General features: G+C 36.2%; 1 protein-coding gene across 1 annotated transcript in view; it reads right to left on the bottom strand.

Annotated features, from left to right (window-relative positions):
* SDCCAG8 (SHH signaling and ciliogenesis regulator SDCCAG8) overlaps window positions 1–24,355 on the bottom strand; it is a 123,962-nt gene that overhangs the window by 52,495 nt on the left and 47,112 nt on the right. The window contains exons 13-14 of the mRNA XM_083349909.1: window positions 22,512–22,654; window positions 2,470–2,597 (exon numbers count right to left, since the gene is read on the bottom strand). Coding sequence (XP_083206035.1) covers window positions 2,470–2,597; window positions 22,512–22,654 — 271 coding nt within the window. The remainder of the gene's footprint in view (window positions 1–2,469; window positions 2,598–22,511; window positions 22,655–24,355) is intronic.

Genomic DNA, 24,355 nt, shown 5'->3' with positions numbered 1-24,355 from the left:
ATCGCATTCTTCTTTTTTTAAAAATAATTTACAACAAGTAGATTAAATAGATATTAGAATAAAGATAACATAAAACACAAAACCATGTTTCCTTAAAAAGGGGAGAGGAATAATTCTATTGTACCAGCAAGCAATAATAAAGTAATAAAACTAAAGCAGCACTTATCCCACCTCAAAGATTTCAAATCAGGCTCATCTTAGTTGGTGTCTAAATACATTCTGTCTTGGTGGCATATGAGTCAATCAAAAGACAGTAATGGCCTTAACACCAGCAATAAAATTGCCCTGCTTCTCATACCAGATTTTGAAAAGTAGAATTAAGGTGCCAAGCATGGACAGAAAAACAAACCCAGTAGCAATCTAATATCACAGAAACAGGGTCATCCACTATGCACCACTGATGTATGCCACAAACTAGACACTGTAAAAGTGTTAGTATCTAAGGTGGCCAAAAATGAGAAGGAGTCTGGTATCACCTTTTCAGACTGACACATATTTACTAAAAGGTATAAAGCTCTTATGAACTACAGCTCAGCTCCAAATTTCTCCTGATTTGGAGCCACAAATTAGAAAATACTTCCAACCAAAAACATAGCTAGTAAGTGCACAGACCCAGAGACCACCCTCTGCCTTTCTGACCTGTCTTTAGATAGAGGCACAGACCAGCATACTTTATTCAACATACAAAGTCACCTCGCTTCCATTGCTACAGAACTGCATCACATTGAGGGGGAGATAGTGAAATATATCCTTGCAAAACAAAAGGCATCTCTAGCCTTCTTTCAAAGACAGAGGTGTCTGAAAAAGCAAAGGCTTGTAGAAAAGAAATAAAGCTTTACAAATTCACCTAGCTCCCCCAACCCCCCAAAAATTCAACAAATATTTTAGCATCGTCATGGGCATGATCAGATTCAATTATACATGTTGTAATTAATTTCCTGAAATTCTACCAGCAATTCATTTACTTGTTATAGAGTTGCTTCACAACTCATCAGTGAAAAAGTAAGCAGATTATTCACAGACACAAAAGCAAGCCCATACCATATAAGGTCTAGCGTGAACTGTGGCCTTTGGAATTCCGTATATTTAATGATAATAGTTCTACTTTGTTGGAAAGTGGTATAGGCATTTCAATAAAAAGCAAATCTTTAAGTGAGCTAACCTCATTTCACAGGAACCGCTGTGCGTGTACACTTGTGAAGGTACTACATTACATTATAAACACAATGGAAAATCTGGGAAATCTGACTTGAATCCACATTTTGCTGCATTCCTAACTTGCATATTTAGGCCATAGGTAATTCCCCATGATTACTGTCAATTTTGGGGAAATTTATAAAATAATTAGAAAAAGTAAAATCATGTTTGAATTTTGTTTTCTTTCCCTTTCATAAATGTCAATTTGTACCTAGTTAAATTACATACACAGATTTTGGAAAGATAAAGATATATGATTCATGGCTTACTACCGCAATGTCTATTTTCATAATTGCACATTTAAATTCATTACAATTTTGGTTTCAAAGGTTGAGTTCTGAAAATGCACGCTTTGGGAGTTCTATATATGGAAATTTGTTATGTATTTGCTGTTAAATACATAGTAGATTCTGATATAAACCTATAAAAGCAATGTTAAAAGACTACACAGTTATTATCAGAATTTCTATGAATATTTCACCTTCACATTATAAAGGTAAAGAAAGATAAGTCAGCTGAACTAAAATACTGTATTGAAGGACATCAGGTTTCAGTCATATTACCAGCTGTTGCCAAAATCCCATACTTATCAATCCATGCTGCAAATTCTTGTAGCTGCAAAAGATTAAAGTTGTATCTAAATTTGAGTAGGACAGAACACACAAATTCCAAAAATGTGTGAAGCGACGAAGATTAAATAAAGGAACATATTAATTTGGAGCCAGTGAATTACATCCAGCTGCGACAGTGAATTAAGTACCAATTAATGGCTAAAGCTTTTCTCCAGTTTGGATTCTGAAGCAAACTCATTAAGCTTTTAGAGTAGCTATAATGTGTGTACTGTGGGAACTGTTCAGTACTATTCAGGAGACTTTAACTGTAAGCTCAGAGCATTTCCTGCAGAGCTTCTGATGCTATTTTCTTTATATAACATGTGTGCCTGAAAATCCAGCCAAAAATAAACCCTTTGTTTTTCTACTTTGTTGTGGTCCCTCTCAGTTTTACGTTTCTTGAACACAGGTAAATAAACTCATAATCCAGATGGTGCAACAGATGTGAGAGCAGCACTCTGAAATCAACAGACAGTGGGCAATACTTTCCATTTTCTCTTTTAAACGCTAACTAATATGTAATTCGGAATCTCCGGTGTAGTTAGCATCTGCTCCCTTCGGCCAGCCAAAGGTTACAGGTGTTCCTGATGTCATTTCACAGTAAGGCATGGGCCGGGCTTGTGAGTGAGTGCCCAGGCTCTAATCTTTTCCGACCACCTACCAGTTTTATCATGCTGGGCCTCCATTTGCCGCATCTTCTGTGTCAGATCCTGCTCTCTCTGCTGAGCCTGAAGGACTCGAGTCTTTGCCTCATTGCTAAAGCTTTGCTGAATGTTCTCTTTTTCAGATCTAGGGAATAAAAAAGACGGGAGGCTGAGTAAGTTCAGAAAGTACACAATTTTTTAAAAAAGCAAGCCCATGCCACATAAGGTCTATATATACACATGTGTGATGTATGTATGTATGTGTATACACACACACACATATTATGTACAAAATACCAGATCTCTGGGATGAGAATATTAATTATAGTTTTCTATCCACAATTGTGCATAATGCAACTTGAAATTAAAATAGTTAAAATAATTTTAATAATAGAAAAAACAATTGTACAAAATATTTTAAACATACATGATTAAAAGCAAAAGAAATGATAAAACAGCTATATTATTAAAAGCTTGTTCTAGAGCAGGGGTCGGCAACCTGAAACAGCAAAAGAGCCACTCGGAACCGGTTCCGTCACACACACAAAAAACTGGGAGCCGCAAAATGTGTGCGCGCATGCACCGAACAAGGCAAAACGTGCACCAGCCCCGCCCCCGTCCACCTCTGGTATGGACGGCTCTGCTGTCCTGGCTTTTCCTCCCTCAGAAAAGACTGCTCTCCCTCCGCCCTGTGCTCTCTCTCTCTCTGGGACTTCTTTCCGCCTATTGTGAAGGTTCCAAAGAAGCGGAGGAGCAGGCCGACGGGGAGAAGAATCTTCCGAGGCTTTGCGAAAGAGGGAGACAGTGGTGGGGTTAAAATAAAACAGGCAGGGGGAGGTTGAGGAAACCCAGCAGAAGCCTACATCAGAGGACGAGCAAGTAAGACAAGATCGGGGAGAGGAAGAAAGCTTTTGGGGCTTGCCCAGCAGGCAGCTGCTCCCCGCTCTGAGGAAATCGCCATGGCAGGAGTGGAAAGAAGCAGGGGAGCGCCTCTCTCCCCAGTCGACCAAGCAAATAAAAGTTGAATGCAGCGGCTGTCAGGCAGGGACCGCGAGGAGCAGCCAGGATTGGAGGAGCAGAAGTCAACAGTGCCAAAGAGGAGGAAGGAAAGGAAAAGTGCAGGGGGGTGTCTTTAAATAGTCACTGCCACTTTTTCCCCTTTTTATCCTATTTTTTGCAACAACCATTGCAGATATCCACATATGTATGCTTGTCAGGTTTGAAAGCCTCCGTTTAAGTCTGTGCATGTGCATAGACATAGGCTGACTCCTCATCTCCTGCTCTTGCTGCCTCTCGTCTCTCTCTGCCACTTAAAGCCATCCTGCACTTAAAGCCAGACACCCTCCTTTCCCCCCTTCTCTCTCTCTCTCTCTCTCTCTCTGTGTGTGTGAGACCTACTCGGGAACGGCTGGTAGAGGTGCCGGCAGTCCGGCGTTGTTTCCCCCCTTGTGTGTGTGTTTGTGTCAGACCCGCGTGAACGTCTGGAAGTGGCACCCGTATGGAATTGCCAGCTGATCCTTATGGCCATCCCCAACCTCTGCAAGTGGAAAGCGAGGGAGATTGTCAGGAGCACGAATCGGCACGTGCTGAGAAACGCTGATCTCGCGCTGCTGCAATCTCTCTCGCTCAGTTTCAGCTTGCTTTCTCTTGCAGCAAGGCAAGTTGAAACCGAGCGAGGGAGATTGCAGCAGCGCGAGATCGGCATTTCTCAGCATGTACCGATTCGCGTTCCTGGCAATCTCCCTCGCTCCGTTTCAGCTTGCTTTCTTCAAGAGAAAGCTGGGCCACAGGAAAGAGGTCTCAGCTGAGAGAATGGGGTGGTGTAGGCTTGCCTCCCATTCTCTCGGCGGACTTCTGTCGGGGGATCGGGGCGGCAAAGGCTGGATCCCCTGAAAGAAGTCTCCGCCAAGAGAATGCGCGGCAAGCCTCCACCACCTGATTCTCTCGGCAGAGACTTCTTTTGGGGGATCTAGCCTCTGCGGCCCCTTCTCTCAGCTGAGAGAAGGGGCGGCAGAGGCTGGATCCCCCGAAAGAAGTCTCCACCGAGAGAATGCGCGGCAAGCCTCCACCACCCGATTCTCTCGGCGGAGACTTCTTTCAGAGCATCCAGCCTGAAGGGGCGGCAGAGGCTGGATGCCCCGAAAGAAGTCTCTGCCGAGAGAATGCGCAGCAAGCCTCCACCGCCCGATTCTCTCGGAGGAGCTCTCCACCGCCCGATTCTCTCGGCGGCTTGCGAGAAGGGGACGGCAAGCCGCTGAGAGAATCGGGTGGTGGAGCGCTCCGCTGAGAGAATCGGGTGGTGGAGGCTTGACGTGCATTCTCTCGGCGGAGGCTTGCAGAGGTGGCGGGGGAGCAGGGCAAGGGGAGACCTGCCAGGCAGGGAAGAGGCAGGCCCTGGGCACCCTGAGACTGGCCACCCTCAACTGCGGAGCAGGTAGAAAAAGGGCCCACTCACCATTCAAGTCCTCCCGTCTCTTCCTCCGCTTCCTCCGCTGCCACCCTTTGCAGTCTGAAGAAGCAAAGAGGTTTGTGGGCAGTCCCACAAATGGCTTGAGAAGTTCAACCAATCAATTCAAACTTCGAGACATTTTTTTTGTGAGCATTTTGAATTGATTGGTTGAACTTTTTGAGTCCCACTTTTTTTTCCCAGGACTGCACATGGCGGAGGAGGACTGGGAGCCACAGGAGATGGCTTAAAGAGCCGCATGCGGCTCCGGAGCTGCGGGTTGCCGACCCTTGTTCTAGAGAAACAAGACAACAGTAACTACACATAGATATTTAAGGAAGGTGCCTTTATCCTGGCTCTCTATTGAAAAAATTCTGCTCCGATCCCACATTACCGTATATAGCTACAATATTTATTTATTTGTTTGTTTGGCTGTTTAATTTGTCATCCAGCTTATTTCAAAGTCACTTTAGTGGCTTATAGCAATTTTCTTTCCGGGCACCATTTATAATAAGAATCATACTCCTTTTTTATGTCTTGAAATTTTCAAAATGTATGAAAGCATTCATTCTAGATTGTGTATTACAACAACACATTTAACAACTTCTGGATAAATTCTAAATTAACTTGAACAAATGCACTATCAGTACTTATGGTGCAGAATTTAATATACTCAAAATTGTGTTAATTTATTAGATATCAAGTTCTTTTTATTTGTTGGGCCTAGCTCTTCTAAAATCTGCAATCTCAAGCACTCTAGCTCTATGATTAATATCAGGGTGACTTTTGATAAAAATCATGCTTCATAGTTATTTTCTTCCATTCTTTAAGGGATTTCCTTATCACTAGAACAGATAATTATGTTAAAATTCCTTTGGAATAGCTGGCACAATGCTTTCCCCAATGAACAAAATCAAGGGACATCCCTAATTTCCAAAGGTACTGGAGGTAAAGAAATGAAGAGAACAACCAACTGTGGAACTTTTAATTTTGAAAAAAGAATCTAGTTCAGTGAAATTTGGGTAGTCCATTTAAAAACAAAGAATCTAGCTATAAGGAAGGTAATTTTATACAACACCACTGCACATTGTGGAGCCAACCATCAAAAATTTCAGGTGACTAATGTGATCAAAGATCTATTAACTTCTAGCCTGTGATAAAAGAAGAAAAATATTTAAATAACTGGTTATTATGAACACTGCAATTAGAGTACCCTGTTATCATATCTAGTCTAATGTCTAGACCAGGGGTAGGCAACCTTGGATCTTTTATGACTCATGGACTTCAACTCCCAGAATTCCTGAGACAGCCATGCTAGCTCAGGAATTCTGGGGAGTTGAAGTCCATAAGTCAAAAAAGAGCCAAGGTTGCCTCGCCTTGGCCTAGACCTAATAAGCATAACTTTGGTCTCAGTTTGTCATGTTATAGTGGCAGTTTGGTTACAACAATGCACTCTACCCCAGGCTGCCCTTGAAAATTGCTCAGAAGTTTCAACTGGTCCAGAATGCAGCAGCGCTGGTAATAATGGTCATTCCTTGGCATGCCCTTGTGACACTTCTGCTTTGTAAGCCAAAATGGTTGCCAGTCTGCTTGTGGGTATGATTTTAGGTGCTTCTTATGCCTATATGGCATACGGTAGTTTATTTGAAGGACTACCAACCTCCCATGGTTTCTGCCTGGGCAATATACTGTAGGCCAGCAGAGTTGGCTCACTCCAGCTTCCTTCAAATCAACATTAATATTAATCATGACCCAGGAAGTGCAATTTCTTTCTTGTAGCATTTGTCCTTTTGAATCAGACACACATCTCCATTGGCATTCCACAAAGCCTTGAAGACCTTATTGACCTAGGCCTTGATGTAAGATAGAGGGTGCCCTTAGGCATGTTTCTATTGTTGTTCTGTTTGTGTATTAGTTTGGTTGCTATTGGGTTTTCAAATACAATTAAATAATCACACACACACAAACACACACCCACACCCACACTTCCACTTAAAATACTAAAGAATTATATCACTACAGTACTGGGGAGAATTTTGCTTTAAACATAAAACATTCAAATAGCAACTGCCATATCTAGTTATTCATAACCAGGGCTTTTTTTCTCATAGAACGCTCAGAACAGAGTTCCGGCACCTTTTTTGGATGGAACCTTGTAGGGTAGGCAAGGTGGGTTGTATGACATGTGTGAATTCCGGCACCTTTTTCTTTTACAAAAAAAGCACTGTTCATAACCATGACATTAAACTTACTTTCTCAGTTCAGATACATTCGAATTGCCTTGTACTATGGATAGCATTCCAAATTAGCATTGCTTGATGCAGATTGCTTCTGTTCAAACAAGTCTTAGCTGCCATTTTTATCAACAACCCTCCCCCAATTTTTAGGCAACCCAAAGTCATATCCCATTCTATTCAGTCCAAAAACCCTCAGGGGGTAGGTGGAGGACACCTTAAATGGGCAGGATGAAAATAATAGCCAAACCTATATGAAATGTATGCTATGGTGCAGCCTAACCTATGGTAAAATAAGAAAAAAATTGTTAATATGAGTATCATCAATTCTAGGACTTGCTACCTGAATGAAACCCTGCAGAAAGTACAAATTTTGGCATCATCCTGAAGAAAGGAAAATGTCTGTTGATCTGTGTTTGCGTCTGTGTGTGTGTGTGTGTGTGCGCGTGTTAATAATAAAGACAGTAAAGGCAAACAAGCTATCTGGAAATAGCTTGCCCACAGATAACAAGTGTTCTTGTAACAACCATATATTTTAGTACCAGATAGCTGGTAGGAAGCAAGTTAGTCTCTTAGTTCAGTGCAAGAATCTAGTTTTAAATACATCTGACAGGATGCTGCTTTGTTTGAAATTCTTGGTTACATTCTAGGTCAGCAGGTATTCCTTGAGTAAGTATGTTTAGAGTTCTTGGCGGTCTTCAATATCATTGATTATGGCATCCTTCTGGTTTGGGGAGTTGGGAAGCCCAGTACTGTGCTGGTTTTCCTCCTTCCTCTGATGTTGGTTCCAGTTGGCATTGACTGAGAGTGAGGCACCCTAGTCATGGCTCTTGCTTTATTAAGTTCCATAGGCTTCAGTACTATCACTGCTCCTGTTTAATATCTACATTAAGCTACTGGGTGACATCATCCATCACACTGGAATGAGCCATCATCAGTTCACTGACAATATCCAGATTTACATCCCTGGCACACTAAGCAATGCTGTTGACATCCTGTCTTGGTGTCTGGAAACTGTTAAGGTTTGGATGAGGAACAAGAGGCTTCAGGTCAGTCTTGACAAGATGAAGTGGCTCTGGGATTGGGATCATCTGGTTCCAGGGATTTGTGATCTCTTGTTCTGAATGGAGTAGCATTGCCCCAAACAGACCTTGCATGCAATCTAGGGTCTTCCTGGCCTCATGATTTCTTTGTGAAAAGTAGTTGGCAGACATGACTAGGAAAATAATAACATATGGAAATGACCTTGGGAGACAGGAGAAAGAGCCTCAGAGTAGACATGATCAGACAAACACGATCTCAATCCACAGAAGGAATGGGGGCATGGCAAACATCTCAGGACGGATCTTCCTTAGTTTCTTCAACTGTAAAGGCGGGGGGGGAGGGGGAAGGAATGTACTTTCAAACTTGCAAGATTCTATGAATGTATCCTTACAATAAAGTAACAGTATTTCTGGCTGCACTTCCCGTCTGGACTATCTCACAAACTAACCAGAAAAGCTTTCACAGAGTTTCATATTGCATGCCAGTTGCACCCTTTCCTGGATTGGGATGCTTTGTTTTCAATCGTTCATGCTCTGGTTTCCTCCTGAATGGAGAAAGCTGCAGCTGATGCAAAATGCAGATGCAGGGGCAGTTATGAATGCTTCTCAGGCAGTTCAAGTTACATCTCTGCTCCATAAGCAGCATTGGCTTCCAATGTGGCTTTGGGTGCAATTTACGGTGCAGGTAATGATATGGCATATAACCAGGATATTGGAGAGACAACCATATATAACAGAAAACAAAGTGGCAGTGATTAGAATGCAGTATTGCAGGCTATCTCTGCCTACAGTCTGCAGTTCTATCCTTTTGGAGTCAAGGTTGACTCGGCATGGTTGATTCTGAGGTTGATAAAATGAGGACCCAGATTATTGGAGACTGTAAGTCTAAGTGCTATTACTATTACCAACCATCTAATGATATTAGATTATTGCTTGAGAGCTCTCATGATAATATTCTGCATGGGTTTAGGACAACTGACTATGGACAACTCACCACGGGACAACTCGCCATGGCAAAATTGCTGTGGGACAATTCGCCATTTATTTAGAAACTTGCAACTTGAGTTCATGGGATACTACTTCTATATATTACTTCTGGTGTTCTACTACATAATGCAAGCACCATACATAAAGGGCATTGTGTATCTGGGAAGAATTCAAGCCAATTGATTCCCAAACAGTGAACATAGTTATTAAGGCAGTAGTGTAGCCTCATATGTATTAGACACAGGAGATGACATGTGGTTATATTTAGGTGTGTTGAATGCATCCTTGATGGAGGGGTTGATTTGGCTGGACCTTAAAGAGGTAGTCTACCTTGTCCTCAAGGAATCATCATGGACTCAGTTCTGGACAATTTTCATCCTGTTTCCAAAGATATTGAGAATGTAGTCAGCCTGCAGCTCTAGAAGATCTTGGAGAAAATGGATTGATTACCTAGACCTTTTTTAGTCAGATATCAGGCTTGTATATAGAACTAATGCAATACTGATTACAATTGGAGATGATCTGTGTTGGGACTGAGATGGACTTGGTGCATCCTGGCCCTCAATCTTTCAATGGCTTTTGATATAATTGGTCATTATATCCCTCTGGAACAACTTTTGGAAATTGAGAATGCAGATGTTGAGGTGGTTCTTCTCAGGGCAATTCCAGTCACTGTTGGTAGATGAAGTTCTAGCCCTAGAACTCTGCTTTATAGGGCTCCTGAGAATTCTAATTTTCTCTCTGCTCCTATATAACACCTACATGAAGCTGCAGGATGAGATTAATTACTGGAAAAGTTAAATATCATGAATATGGCTGATTATATGCAGCTTTACATCTCTACCACAAGCTGACCAGGTTATGCTATCAAACTATTTCCTGGTATCTAGAACGTGTGAAGAGTTGGCTGAAAAAGGCAGGCTTTGTCTAAACTCAAGCAAGATTATGAGTCTAGTTTTAGGGATCCATTTCTGGAAACTCCTACAGACAAGTGTACTATTTGGGACTGTCTCAGACTTATGGTTGATTCCATAGCAGATGAAAGTCATGAGTGGTTTAGGATTTTGAGTATGTTGTGGTCTTAGCTGTACAGTTTTATACTGTCGTGCGTTTACTGTTAAATCTTGCTTTGACTTCAAACTTACGTTAGTTGCCCAGAATCATATTTTTAATTAAGTAGACATACATGAGAGTTCATTCAACAGTCTTTTGCAGTATTAACATAGGGTCAACTGTTGGAAAGAATTGATGCTGCTGTACAAAAAAAGTCAGTTATGTTGGATGAAGGTCACCAAAAATAAGTGCAAGAACTGGAAATGGTGCCAGCTATGGATGAGGAGCAGACAGCCATATAGCTATTTATAAATACCTATGTTAGGTGATTTTCTATCCTGCTTCTTATCAAAATGCTTGATAGCTTACTAAATATGAATTTTAGAATTAATCTTCTATCAGGCAGAAACTCTGTCCAAAGCCTTGAGGTATTCTTTTGTTCTTACTATATGAAATCATTCCTGAATTTTAATTTATTAAATAATATATTTAACCATCTCAAAAGTTGTAAGTTTGAAACAAGAATGTGGCTGTTTCTTATTCTAGTCAACCTAGAATAAGAACACTACAAACATATTTTATCAAAATGTACATGATTAAATACATTTTCAATTCATTCCCCCTAAGACAGAGACCCAGGAGCCCCAAAAACTTTTTACATGTCATGTTACTCTTGTCATGTCTTGATTTTTGTTGTTAAAATAAATTAGATTTAATTTAGAATAAGGTTATAAATAAGAAAAAATCAAAGACATGCAGTTATGATGGTTTTGAACAATACCATGCTTTTTTATTTTAAAAAATCCATAACCACACAAAAATAAGTTTTGGCAGAATTACATGTCTAAGTTTGGATTATAAATATATTGTTAAAGTATGGCATCTCTATTAACATAGTACTATAAATTATAAGAAAAACAGAGAAAAAGGAAGCTTGGATAAATCAGATATAATTTATATAAGGATCAACCACAAAATTTGTCTAGATATTGAAATGTTGAGCTTCATTTCCTTTTACACAGAAAGACTCCTAGAAAAAAGTTGGTTAAAGACATATTACTTGCAATTATGCTCTAATTGTAGCAAAAAAAATGTCCAAACTGTAATATTTGGGTTTCAATATTATGTTGTATGTGCATCCTAGACTTGATGGCACACAATCAATTAAAAATATTCTATAGGATTATGTTACAATAATCTATTATTATGTTTTAAAAATTAAGCATTTAGGATTAGATAGGAAACAGATCCTAAAACAAGACTCTAGGGAACAATTAATAGGCCTGCATGTCTTAAGATTTTTATGACTCAACAGAAACTGATTTTGAAACTTCCTTGATTTCCAAACAATAATGTGCTACTTAAAAACCTCACAGAATTCTGGATTAGCATCTGTACCTTAAATATAAATTAATAAACCAGATGCTCCGCAAATGCTCTTCCTACAAACATCTTAACAGTTCTTGTGTTATTTTTATTTTGTTTTAACAGATACTTAAGAACAAATACAAGAAAAGAAGAAAAATAATGGAGTGAAAAAAGGGGAAAAAAATTGTGACCCTATAAAACTGAGTAAGAATTTTCAAAGTAGTACTAGATTAATACTGAATACATATATGATCTTCCTTCAATTTAGCAGTAGAAAACCATGGTTCAAATCAAATCAATCAGCACAAGCAGTCAATATAGTAAGAACCACCAACTAGGATAATTAATAACACTACCTAATCTCACAAAGAGTGTGCTAATTAAAACAAATCAGGCAAAATCTTATATTTTAAAGCCTTACATACTTCTATGTTCTTAGCTATTCTCAAATGACTTAAAAGTGCATTGTATCACAGCCTACCCTGCCTCATTTTTTTTGCCCTGAGTAACAATTAGACGATGGATAAGATTCTGTATGTTTTATAACATGCTTTTCAGGGGAATGGATTTCTTTCACGTTTTGTCAGAATGTGACATTTCTTTTGCAAGCAAAGCAAAACTAAGAGACTACTCTGCAGCTAATATCGAAAGCTTTTCTTATTATCATCTTGATTTGGCTTGCCTGAACCACAACATTTTTCTATTCATAACTTCTGTGTCTTAACATTACCAAAAATTGACAAACAAAGGACTATTCTTGTCAATTTAAAAAAGTGTTTGACACACTTTATGTTATTTAGAGCAATGGATGAATGGATTTTAATAGCAACTTTCCAACTACACTCACAATTACTGTCATTACGCTAAGTGCTTGATGTCCCACTGTGCAGTTTTGCTTACTGCTTTTTTACCTTCTTCCATGCATACTTTTAGCCACTGACTGCACAGCCTTTCAGTGTTTTCTGCCTTTTCCTTTAAATAAACTGGCTCTGGCTCCCTCCATCTGGTTCCCCTTCCGTCAGCAACCCTGCACCTGTTCACACCTCCTCTCCTGTTGGATTCCACTGAACATTTCCTCCTCTGCCAGGGCTATTCTGGCACTCACAACCTTTCTGTCATTCAATCCATCTGTCAGAAGTGAACTTTGTTTACTGCAAGCTTCTGCTTTCTTCTTCAAGATGCAAAGCCCCTCAAGGTCATTGTCAAAAGAACGGTCGGCAGAGATTTAATCCTTAGTAAGAGACAAAGCTGGACAGTTACGCATTGTATATTTCCCTCCCCCCCAATAATGCTGAAGACAATAGCGGAAGAGCAATATAATCTTTTTGAGGATCACTGAAAAATCCTCAAAGATAAAATTCATCTTTCTGTAAAATCTTGTACTGTGAACATTATTTATTTAGCAAGTTTAGCTAAACAAAAGGGAAATCTGACAAACTACGTAGAAGAGAAAATACAATTTCAGAGAAGACTAAAATGTATATTGGACTAAAGAAAAATAAGGAAAAAATGCTAATCAATTTTTTAAAAGAGAACAAAGCAATATTCATAACCAAATGCTATTTTAATGTTACCTTTAAGCTGCAACATAGCTATATTTAAACTGTCATTCATCTATGACTAAGTATCACATTTTGAAAATGTAAGGTACAAAAATCAATTCGCCACTGAGAAATTTTATAAATGTTACGATTATCCATATTGCTATTCAAGTTAACAGAAAGAGCAGAGCAGCTACTTTTGAGACATTTTATACTGTCAGCAGGATCTATTATGCAGATTTAGTCAAGCATGCATCTGCTTTTCAAAAATTTGTTCCAACAGTCGCATACTATTGAATTATTAACTAATTTCTTTAAAAAAATTCAAATAAGAAACATTTTCTTGAATAATACCCAAACGTCAAGGTATTTTTCTTCACCTGCTAGAAATGTGTGTTGAAAGAAAAGAATAATTATTTTACTAGCTAACATTTAAAATGGTTATGGAACACAAAATATAGCTTCAGAGTTTTTAAAGTAGAAACTTGTCATTTTCTATATCTTAAATCAACCACTTAGATATTACTTGCTTAAACAATAATTGTTAAACACATAATTAAATTCCAGCTTTAATATATTGGAAATGAGAAACAAGCTCTTGCCTTTGTAATGATGTGTTTTTTAGATTTTCATTAGTCAAGTACTCATTTAAGGGAATTAAGATATTCATGATCTTCTCAAAAGGTCTACTGCACAGTGCCTATCATATTACTTGTGTCGATAGATGCTTTTAGTTCTTAAATGATGTGCTATGCTGAGAACATGACAGAGATAAGATATAATGATACGGACAGGATATAATGAGAACAAGAAATCATACCAGCTGCACTTTTACAAAACGTACACAGATTGCAAGAATGAGAAGGCAATAGTGGGACAGTTGATGTGGCAATCAGGCTGCCATGGAAAAATGCAACAATTGAGCAGGAAAGAAGTCAGCTCCCTGTCATAATTGAAAAGACAAGAGACAGAAGAGAACTAACAGATGGGAAAGAAAGAAAGAATCATTTGAGGGTTTTTTTTTCCTGCTTGTAATTGTTACTTGCCAGGACAAGACTGAAACCATAGTAAAACAATGTTTTTCATACATCATAATTCCATAAGATTGATTTTAATGTTTAAAAAGAAATGTTAGGCTTAAAATAATTTATCAAGTTACTACTTTATAATACAAATGAATAGGAATTTACTTACAAGCTCCAAAAAACAGGGTCTTCCAACCTAGTAATTTATCCTTTGTAAGGAAAAAAAAACATCCCAAGGATGACTTCACTTAAAAAAACCACATTTTGTTCTTTTTGTTACTGCGGTAGCTCCATTGTTTTTGCGCAGAATATTTGGCATATTGAATATGTATTATATGCATATTTCTACCTTATTTTATAAAGGTAAATTTAAGTTGGATATCATAAAATATCAGCTCGAAACATCCAAATATAAAATGTTTTTTTGTTCTGTTCTGTTTTGTTCTAAGTTCTATTACACATTCTATTTTGTTATTTTCTAATTAAATAGCATGAATAAACTTATCCAGATTCAAAACCTAAAAAGGAGGTAACCAAATATTTACTGTAACAAGTACAGAACTGACAACCTTCAGCAATTTGCGTGTATTCAGGAATATTAGCTTTGCTTAACAGACCAATATCAGTATAAACACTGCAAATGAAGGTCTCTATATATAATCAGATGTATCTATTAATCACTCTTTCAGAGAAAAAAATCTAAGCTTGATTATCAAGCAATGTAATTTTCCGTCATCTTCAAGGGAAACCCCCCCCCTGAAAATACAGCAACATGTGTAATTTGTTTAGCTGTTATACTTAGATATTTCATTTTCATTTAAAACTTCATTAATGGCTTTGGAAATATTGCATTGTCAAACAATATATTTTTAAAAGGACAATGAGTGTCTATACATTAGATGATAAGAAATCAGACAACTGACAGATTTTAAAATGTACTGTATTAATTATTACTGCAAACACTGCCAGAAAACAAGAGATCTGATTTATTCCAAATCATTTGATAGCTGTCATCATAAAGGAGCGGATATGGGCTAAATAATGGCAGGTAAAATATTTTTCTTTTTATAATAATGGAAAGTATTTCATTTATATATGTAGAATTAAATCAACTACTTCAGAAAGAACCAGTAACCAAGAGAGTAGACTAGCTTTCCCATAATTCTTGTAAACAGGCTTTGAAAACAGCAAACGTTTTGTTCCACATCTTGTTGAAAATTACCTTATGTACAACCTTCTTTATAGTACTGGATGTAGTTGTAGATGTGTTAGTGAATACAGAATACACATAGCTCAGGGGAAAGAAAAAAAATACTTGCAAAAATCAATTAAGGAGAACAAATAACAACTTTACATCCACTGCAATGATTCAAAAAAATGCTGCTACATCAAATAAGAATATTTTTTTTCTTGACGGTCCTAAATTAGATGTATCACAGTAATGGATACATAAATAGCATATGTTTCTGTTATACTTCCTATTTCAAATCCCTGTAATATTTGTTCCCCCCCTCCCAGGCAAAATTAAGTCTATCCATAAATCTCTGCAAACAGAAAAATACTCAAGTTGAAAAATGGAAGGTGTTTCAGTCTTGTTTGTTAAATATTCATCTCTACTATCTGCAATTTCTTTTCAAAGAATTTCATTATTCATCGTGCTTATTTAACTACGATAACTATTCTGTGTAACAGGTCCATATTTAAATTATTATTTCTTTCTCATTCATTTTTTTTGCCCAGATATCAGTAAGACTGCAACCTGTATCCAAGGTACAATGTGGAATAAACTTCTTTAAATCCAATAAAATTTATTTATCAGAAATTATATGGAACTGTCATGTATTGTTGTCTGGTTTGCACTACTGATAGTGGCTAGGCTATTTAAGCATAAGGTCAACATAAGAGGGAGTGCTGAAAAGAAGCAAAATTAATGCCTTCTTTTAAAGAGCTTTTATATATATATATTAAGAACTGCATTTATTCTAATATAAACCACAATCCTAATATGTTTTGAATGTTTAACTGACACCGAGATACTATTTTGTTTGCTTTCATTGATCACGGATAATGTTTCCAGAAGGGCAATGCAATACCATAATTTTCTTTGCTAGCAGGGATTCTCAAGAATTTACAAAGTCAATTCTTCAGCAGATTTGTCCCTTTTATATATTTCTTGTGCTGCAAATTTCTCAGATAAACTGCCCAGTTGACAAAAGTTTGTGTGCGTTTTTGCAGTAAAAAGGCATTGCAAGGTCTTTATCAGACCAATGGGCACACCACTGTAAACATCATGGAACTCTGCAGCTATCCTGCAGTTTCCCTCTCTGTGGTCAGTCTTCCCAGCTGCCCTATCTGTTACTGTCTGATTAGTTCTGCTAAGGAGCTCCTCCCCTGCCAGCTTTCAGTGCCATCTGTTCTACACAAGATGGCTGCTGCCCAGCAACCTAACACTGCCCTCCTACCTGGCACCCGGCTACCATCCTTACCCCAAAGTGCTAACACAGGTTCTTACTGCTGGCAGAGTCAGGATTTCATTACTACTACTTTGACAAGTGCAGGGTTGTTTGTAATTTCTCTTTTATCCTGATTTTGATTGTACAACCACCTCCCACTGCTTCAGTTTGCTTCAGTTTTGTTGCTCACAGATTTTACTCTCCACATTAATCTCCCTCTGGCATGTTACTGCATCTGTTCCCTTTTTTATTATTAATTTTCAAATTCCCACCATTTTTGACAAAAAGGAGGTAATCTACACTCTGCTTCTGCCCATTTCATTTTCTTTAATTTGGAAGATAAGTATGAAAGCATGCCAAAGAAGTTAATTCTCCGTTAACAGTTTATTTTCTGGCATCTCAGTGCCTTTGTATATGAAAAACAGATAGGAATAAATGTTGACTAAACCACAAAATAAACATATAAAAACAAGAGCTAAAGAATTGATTATGCATGTTATCTTATTTCAGGCTTTTATATTTCCTTTTAATTATAAACTTCCAGGTAATATATTGGAAATTAAAATGTTCACCCATTAAATACAAATTTCAAGTCATATGAGAAGTTACTAATTATAGTTTGATGTGACTATTCATTTCATATTTTGTAAATTAAAACATTTTAGATCTTTGTATTTATATATATGCAAAAATATAATCTATAATTTATATAAATACAAATATATATCCCCACAAAGAAAATATTTAAAAATACTAACTTCTTTTTTAAAAGAAAATAAAACCTTGGTCTTTATGAATAAGTACAGTAGATATATCTTTAGAATGGTACAATGTAGTTATTAAGGACTGGTTGTTCTTAATACAGTAGAAGAGACATGTCTTTTAAAATCATTAGACTATAATACCTCAGTATTTGTCATATATGTTGCATAAAAAGAGCCTTTTTTCTAGTAAAGAATACTAACAATGTCATACTGAAGCACTAAAAAGTATAAACAATTCAACTAGTTCCAAAAAACTATTAGAGTGACAGACTTAATTTATGTATCTTATTTATTATACATGGACTTCAATGAATGCTAATGAAGCTATGGAAAATGTGCTAGGGGCTACAAGAAGCGCTGATAAACAGTAGGCCTTTTGAAGCTAAAAATGTTCTAATAATCATTATATGACCTCCCAACAATAGCTTCAAACGATATGGTTTCCAAAAATTATTCTTGCACTTATCATTTATTGATTACATATCTATCACTCCTCCTAGTGAAAAATACCAATACCAACAAATGTTAGTAAAGATATATAGAATAATTTGGCTCTGTAGATCAAAAAAGGGAGGGAAAGCATTTTCTAACCCCATAATAACAGCTGTACCCCACATGACCTGGAGGGAAGGGGGCGTTTAGAGACTCAGCAACATTTCAGACGGCTACCCAACAAATTTTCCCATAAGGATGTATTGGAACTTCCTTTTTCTTTGCAGTCTCCAGCTGAATAATGCCCATTTTCAAACTCATTCTTTCTTTTGCCAGCTTCTCCACCCACAGCAAATGTGGGTTTATTCTATTCAGTTTTTAGAGTTAGCATGCTTAGTGGCAGATAGGCAGACAGATGAATGAGCAGACAAAAATTTTTTGCCCAACTTTCCATTGAGCTTGGAAAGAATAAAGAAGTAGGTAAAAGATATAGAACACATCTTCTGTAATGGCAGTGTCATCAGCAGGCTGAGGATTTGTCAAAATCATGACAGGTGCCTCCTGACATTCCAATGCAAGTTTAAGTACTTATGCTCGCATGCAATTTCACAGCATATATAACCTGTTCTCAGAATCTATATGAATAATATTCAAAGAATGGATTAGAGGAAACAAGACTGAAGTAGTAAATGAAGTACTTTATAGGCTTATCAATAATGGCAACATTGAACTTCATTAGAATGATACTAGTAACTAAGTAAAATTATATATTAAACTATAGTTAAACCAATTATAATTGGGCTAAAAAGTGCAAAATGCAAACAATGAAACTATTTTTAAAAGAATTAAGAGCATAATTCATGATCCAAAGAGTTTTCCATCCATAGTGGAAGATTTGATTATTCAAATCTTCCCTTTTGCAGCAACTCAAATCTTCAAAATTTGCTCTGCAAAACTTAGGTTCTTTAGTAAACCATAAAAGTAGATAACAACAAAGAAAAGGAGGGCTAGAAAAATTAACCAACCTCCATATTGCACTGATAGATGTTTCTACTGGTTCATTTTATCATCAGACTACTGGCTTTTAAATACAATCCTGTGTTTCCTTGTATACTAAAAGTTCAATCAACACCTGTACCACACAAAAAGAGACTGATAATTTTGCAATTTTACAGTACCAAAAACATATACTGAAGTGATCTATATATGATATTTTCTGCCATAGATTATTCATCCTGGGAAGAATGGGCTGTTTTACATATTACAAGCATCCATGTGATCAGCACAAAAATCAATAAAAAGGGGTGGGAAAGGGGAAAAAAGCAACTAGAGAAATAAAGGAAAATAACAGCGACAAAATATTGTATTAATTTAGAGGACATTATTCATTCTTATTTTTGAATACTTCATTAAATTACCATCCAAAATATTATTGATCAATCTTTCCAAGAGCCAGTTTCACAAAGAGAAAGTGAACTCATCTATGTTTCTAACATTGAAGAGTAATATTTTTGCTGCTTCCATGCTTGATAATTCTATAACTTTTCATATCCCAGCTTTGGGGTATATAATTCAGAAGTACATTCACGAATTTAATGGATACTAAACCAACATTAAGTAATAATGTGACAACAAAGGGGCCTTACCTATTCTATACCTCAAACATGATGCTTTTAAATACTCTCTGGGCTACCCACTGTATGTGAAAAAGAATATTTTGTCTCTTTTTAAGTTGAATTTTTACAATTAGCTAGATTATGCAGAAAAATGTGGGATAGAACTGTACATTTAAATAATTAAATAGGTTAAACTTACAGGGAAGCAAGAATTTTAAGCTGTTTAATAGTTACTTGCAACTTTGTATGCAATTTTTGAGTTTAGAAATCAATGTAGCAGCACAAAATATAAATCCCTTGCTTGAAATGGAATACCTCTATTTATTAATAAATGTACTTTCTACATCTTGGTAAGTAAAAGCTTGAAAAATGTGGTGACATATATTCTAAGTACCGTATGTACCTATTTTATTAACCTTAAAAATACATTTTTAATGTTAAAAAATCCAAAAGGACATGTTATCCCAGGTGAGTAGAGCAAAAACAAATATATGTTCTTTGAGAGGCTGGCACATTTAAGGATGTAGATATGTCAAGTCTACAAACCTTACTTTGCCTCTCCCCACTAACCCTATTTTGCTATCGAATCTTTTTGGCATGATTTAGGGTGTTCTGGAACCTAGCAGTTTTGTACTCCAGATTGAAGATGTAAAGAAATCTACATAATTGTCAGCAATTTAAACAACTGTACTTTTGTATTTCTTAAACTGAGTAAGTTAACGATTTTAAATTATTGCAAATTTGTGGGTGGAATACAATACGGTACAAATGAAATATTTTTTGCAATGGGACTTTTTCCTCTTTTACTTCCTAAAAAACTGAGAGGAGAGGTCTCCTTTATTCTACAGACCCCTAAACCTCCAGAAGAATTTTTGAAACTGCAGGAGGTAGAAGAAGGGGAACCTGTCAACCTCCCCCTTCAGTTATCAATAGCAGTTCTGACTTCATCTGATTTTAGCTAATGTTTCTAAATTATTATAAACTGATAGAATGACCTACCCATAATGATGGAAAGCAATAACTTTTAAAGATTAATTATATGTGATTATATGTTATGCATAAGAAAGTACCATCTAATTCTTCAATGCAGTCATATTATAAATTGAGGCAAATCAGTTATTGGAAACTATACATAGGCAGCTAACCAAATTATAAGTAAAGTAACTGTCAGTCACTTTTTCCTCACAGCAATAACAAAATATAAAAATGTAATTTAGTAAATGTTGTAACACTGTTACAGAAGAATGAATGAGAGAAAATAAGATACAGCATAAAAAGAATATAATGGAAGTAAATAAAAACAGAATTAGAGCAAATGGGGGAAGTGACTGTTGAAACCAAAAATGCAGAAATCTGAAATTTGAACTCCCCTCTCACTCCATATTATTACAAAGTTACAAATCAACAAATCCAGTAAAAGGAGCAAACAGTAAGACAAATATCCATAGTTTAAACTAAAAAGTATACTTAAAAAGGGAGACAGCAATGACTATACCAGTTAAACAATTAGCATGGAAACGTATATACAGTTGTTAAACCTTTCCATCTATCAAATTTCTAAATGCAATATCCAATATGATCAATATCTACAATGAAATTCTGCAGAGTGAATGGCACCAGGTAATGCAAAATTAAAAATAGTGTATAATCATTAAATTGGACAAATTTAAGTCACATATTCTTGGGAGAGTTTATTTAATTAGGCGGTTAGTATCATTATTAAAAGTGTGGAAGTTTTTCAGGAAATCTATCTACACTTTGGATTTTCTCCAAGACACCACACAGCTTCATAACTTGTATGATTAGCCTTAGGAAGGAAACTGGTAAACCATTTGGTAAACTATCACAACAAATCATTATAAAAGAAGTCCTGCAAAATCCAAACTTTTGCTATCTTACAACTTATCCCAAACTTTTTTCAAGTTCATTAACCTCTAGCATATTTGTTCTTCAAATACAGACTGTGAGAAAAGTGTTTTTTTTTCTCCATCTGCTCCTGGCCCACAATCTATATTTACACAATTTTTTTTTAAAAAAAGAATATGATATGATAATTTAAGAGTGATACAACAATTACCCAAGTGAACCACCTTTATTCCTGTGCACATGTATATACTTACACCCTATTTATTTATTTATTTATTTATTTATTTATTTATTTATTTATTTTTGGGACTTATATGCCGCCCTATCTCCCGAAGGACTCAGGGCGGCTAACAACAATAACATACAATAAATACAGAAGTTAAAATAGAAATAAAAATTAAAGGCCCCTGCAGAATAAATAAAAATTAAAATTAAAATAAATTAAAAATTAGAGTTAAAAATTAAAAACATAATTAAAATCCCTGTCATTCCAGGTCAGCCAGGTGGAAAAGGAGCACAACCCACCTAATAAAACCATAAACTGGAATGCTTTCTTTTATACTTTTAAATATACTGTCATATTATATGTAGCTTTTATGTATTTGGCCACACCCAAATAAAAATTAGTTTATGCTTAACATTAAAATTCAACTCTGTTTTAAAAAATGATAGAATAATTGTGTTCAGCAGGACCAGTTATGAAGAACAGAAATATAATTGTATTTTAAAATAATATTATTTAGATACATTTTTGAATATTGAACCATATATTTTAACCATATAGTTTAAACCTGTTTACTTGTTTACCACTACTTTTTAACTAGTTATAAATTATTTATGTATCATAAATATTTTTAAGATGCACAAAATTGTCTAACAATAATCAATAACTAGGAAAAGGGGCTATTTTTCACTAGGAAAGGGGGCTATTTTTCACTATCATTCAGCTATTTCCTAAAATAGTTATAACTGTAGAATAATTGGATGTGTATAATTTTTACTGACTACAAAGTATTCCAAGTAAAAAATCCTACTTGCTTTAAAGAACAGGGCAGAATGAAACAGATTAGTACATTTACTGTTATCACACTTCACTTTTTTTCATTATACATTCACTTCTAATCTGCCTCAAAGCTACACATTTAATTGTAGCAACTGTGGATAAGCAAATGACAAAACATGGCAGTGTGAAATTGAAACTGGTGTTAAGAACAAACAAGATAAGTGGTACCTGAGAAAATGCAGTTGTTGCTCAGCTTTGCCCAGCAATTCTGTTAGTTTCAGACATTCTTCCGTAGCTTTTGCAGTATCCTGCTGTGCTTGTTCTAAGCGCTGTTTGTTTTCATGAAGCAATACTTGTAATTTCTCAATTTGCTTTAAATACAAAGAGGAGTGCAGGAAATTCAGATACAATAATTGAACATAATAAAGGAAGTTAGAAAACTCGCAAATCACAGAACAGGTATTTGACTTGACTTGACTATTTATTTTCTGGATAAAACAAAATTTGAAAAACAATATTAATTATATTATGTTTACATCATACTTTTCCTTAATTCTACAGTCATAACAATGATTACATTTTTTAGAATCATATTTAACAAATGAATGCAGAATGCTCCACCAATCACTCAGATTGCAATACTGCAGCAGCTACACTTAATCTTTACTTTTTACGGCAGAATATAATGAGGTAATATAAGATATTATTCTATCTTTAGTTCATGACCACAAGATATTAACTCTTTCAATTTTTCTCTAGTCCTTTTGTATATGCTAAGCTAAAAAAATATTTTTAAAGAAATCTAATGAACAGTTTTATAAATGAAAAATAAATAGAATTTCACAAATGTCAACTAATGCCAAGACAATCTCAAAATTTCACAGTATAGGCATAAATATAAGTTCCTATAATTTTCTCAGGGAAAATAACTAAAGTGAACAGATGGGCTTTATACTATCCCTCAAGTTAAATCAAATCAGGTATGTCGGTCCAACAATAAGTGAATTAAAACATAAAGGGACTATGTTGAAAATAGTATCTCTCTACTTGCCAGATGTTTGAGTGCAAAATTTAAGGTAATATTCTATCTGTAAATCTTCACTGCATTTAAAAGTAAAACAGCTCCTTTAGAATTCTTATATTGCAGAGTAAAAAAAAGGCATACCCAAACACACATTACTTTTATCTAGATATAACAAAGAACTGTGTAGTATATTTTGAATACTATGCTCGATCATTGACTTCTCAGCTTCAGCCATATTTGGCTTTTTTTTAAATAGTTACTTTAGCTCTTTTTACAATTCATAGACATGAAAATAACTACTGAGAAGTTAACAACAAAAATAAATGTTACTTTTTATACCATATCTCAGCCTTTTGACAAAGATAATGGGCAAAAGCAAATGCTAGCAAATACCATAAGGAAGCATTTTAGAGCCCTAGCAAGCAGGTCCAATGTGGATTTAATATCTCTGGATTTATTATCATTAAAGTCATGCATAAGAATAAAATAAAAAATACTTGAAATGCGTTAAGTAGGCAATATTATTATTTTATATTTTATTTTATTTTATTTAATTATGGGACTTATATGCCACCCTATCTCCTGAAGGAGTCAGGGCGGCTAACAACAATAAAACAACAATAAAAACAATAAATACAAATATTAAAAAGGATTAAATTTACAAAGCCCCATTATTTACTAAAACCAATAAAATAAAGCAATATTAAAACCCCCGTCTTCAGTCCAGGTTGGCCAGTAGGAAAAGGTATGTCTTTAGGTCGCGACGAAAGGACCGGAGATCTGGGGCCATCTGAAGTTCTCGGGGGAGCTGATTCCAAAGGGCAGGCGCTCCAACAGAGAGGGCCTTCCCCCTGGGGGTCGCCAGCCAACATTGTCTGACCGACAGCACCCCGAGGAGACCCTCTCTGTGTGAGTGCACAGGGCGATGGGAAATCATTCCTGGCAGCAGATGGTCCTGTAAATATCCTGGGCCTAAGCCATGTAGGGCTTTATAGGTAAGAACCAGCACCTTGAACCTCACCCGAAGGGCAACCGGCAACCAATGCAG

This window comes from Vipera ursinii (genome assembly GCF_947247035.1).
Source record: "Vipera ursinii genome assembly, chromosome: 1".
NCBI lineage: Eukaryota > Metazoa > Chordata > Lepidosauria > Squamata > Viperidae > Vipera > Vipera ursinii.
The sequence above is the reverse complement of the archived record's forward strand: the minus strand, read 5'-3'. Positions and strand labels throughout refer to the sequence as shown.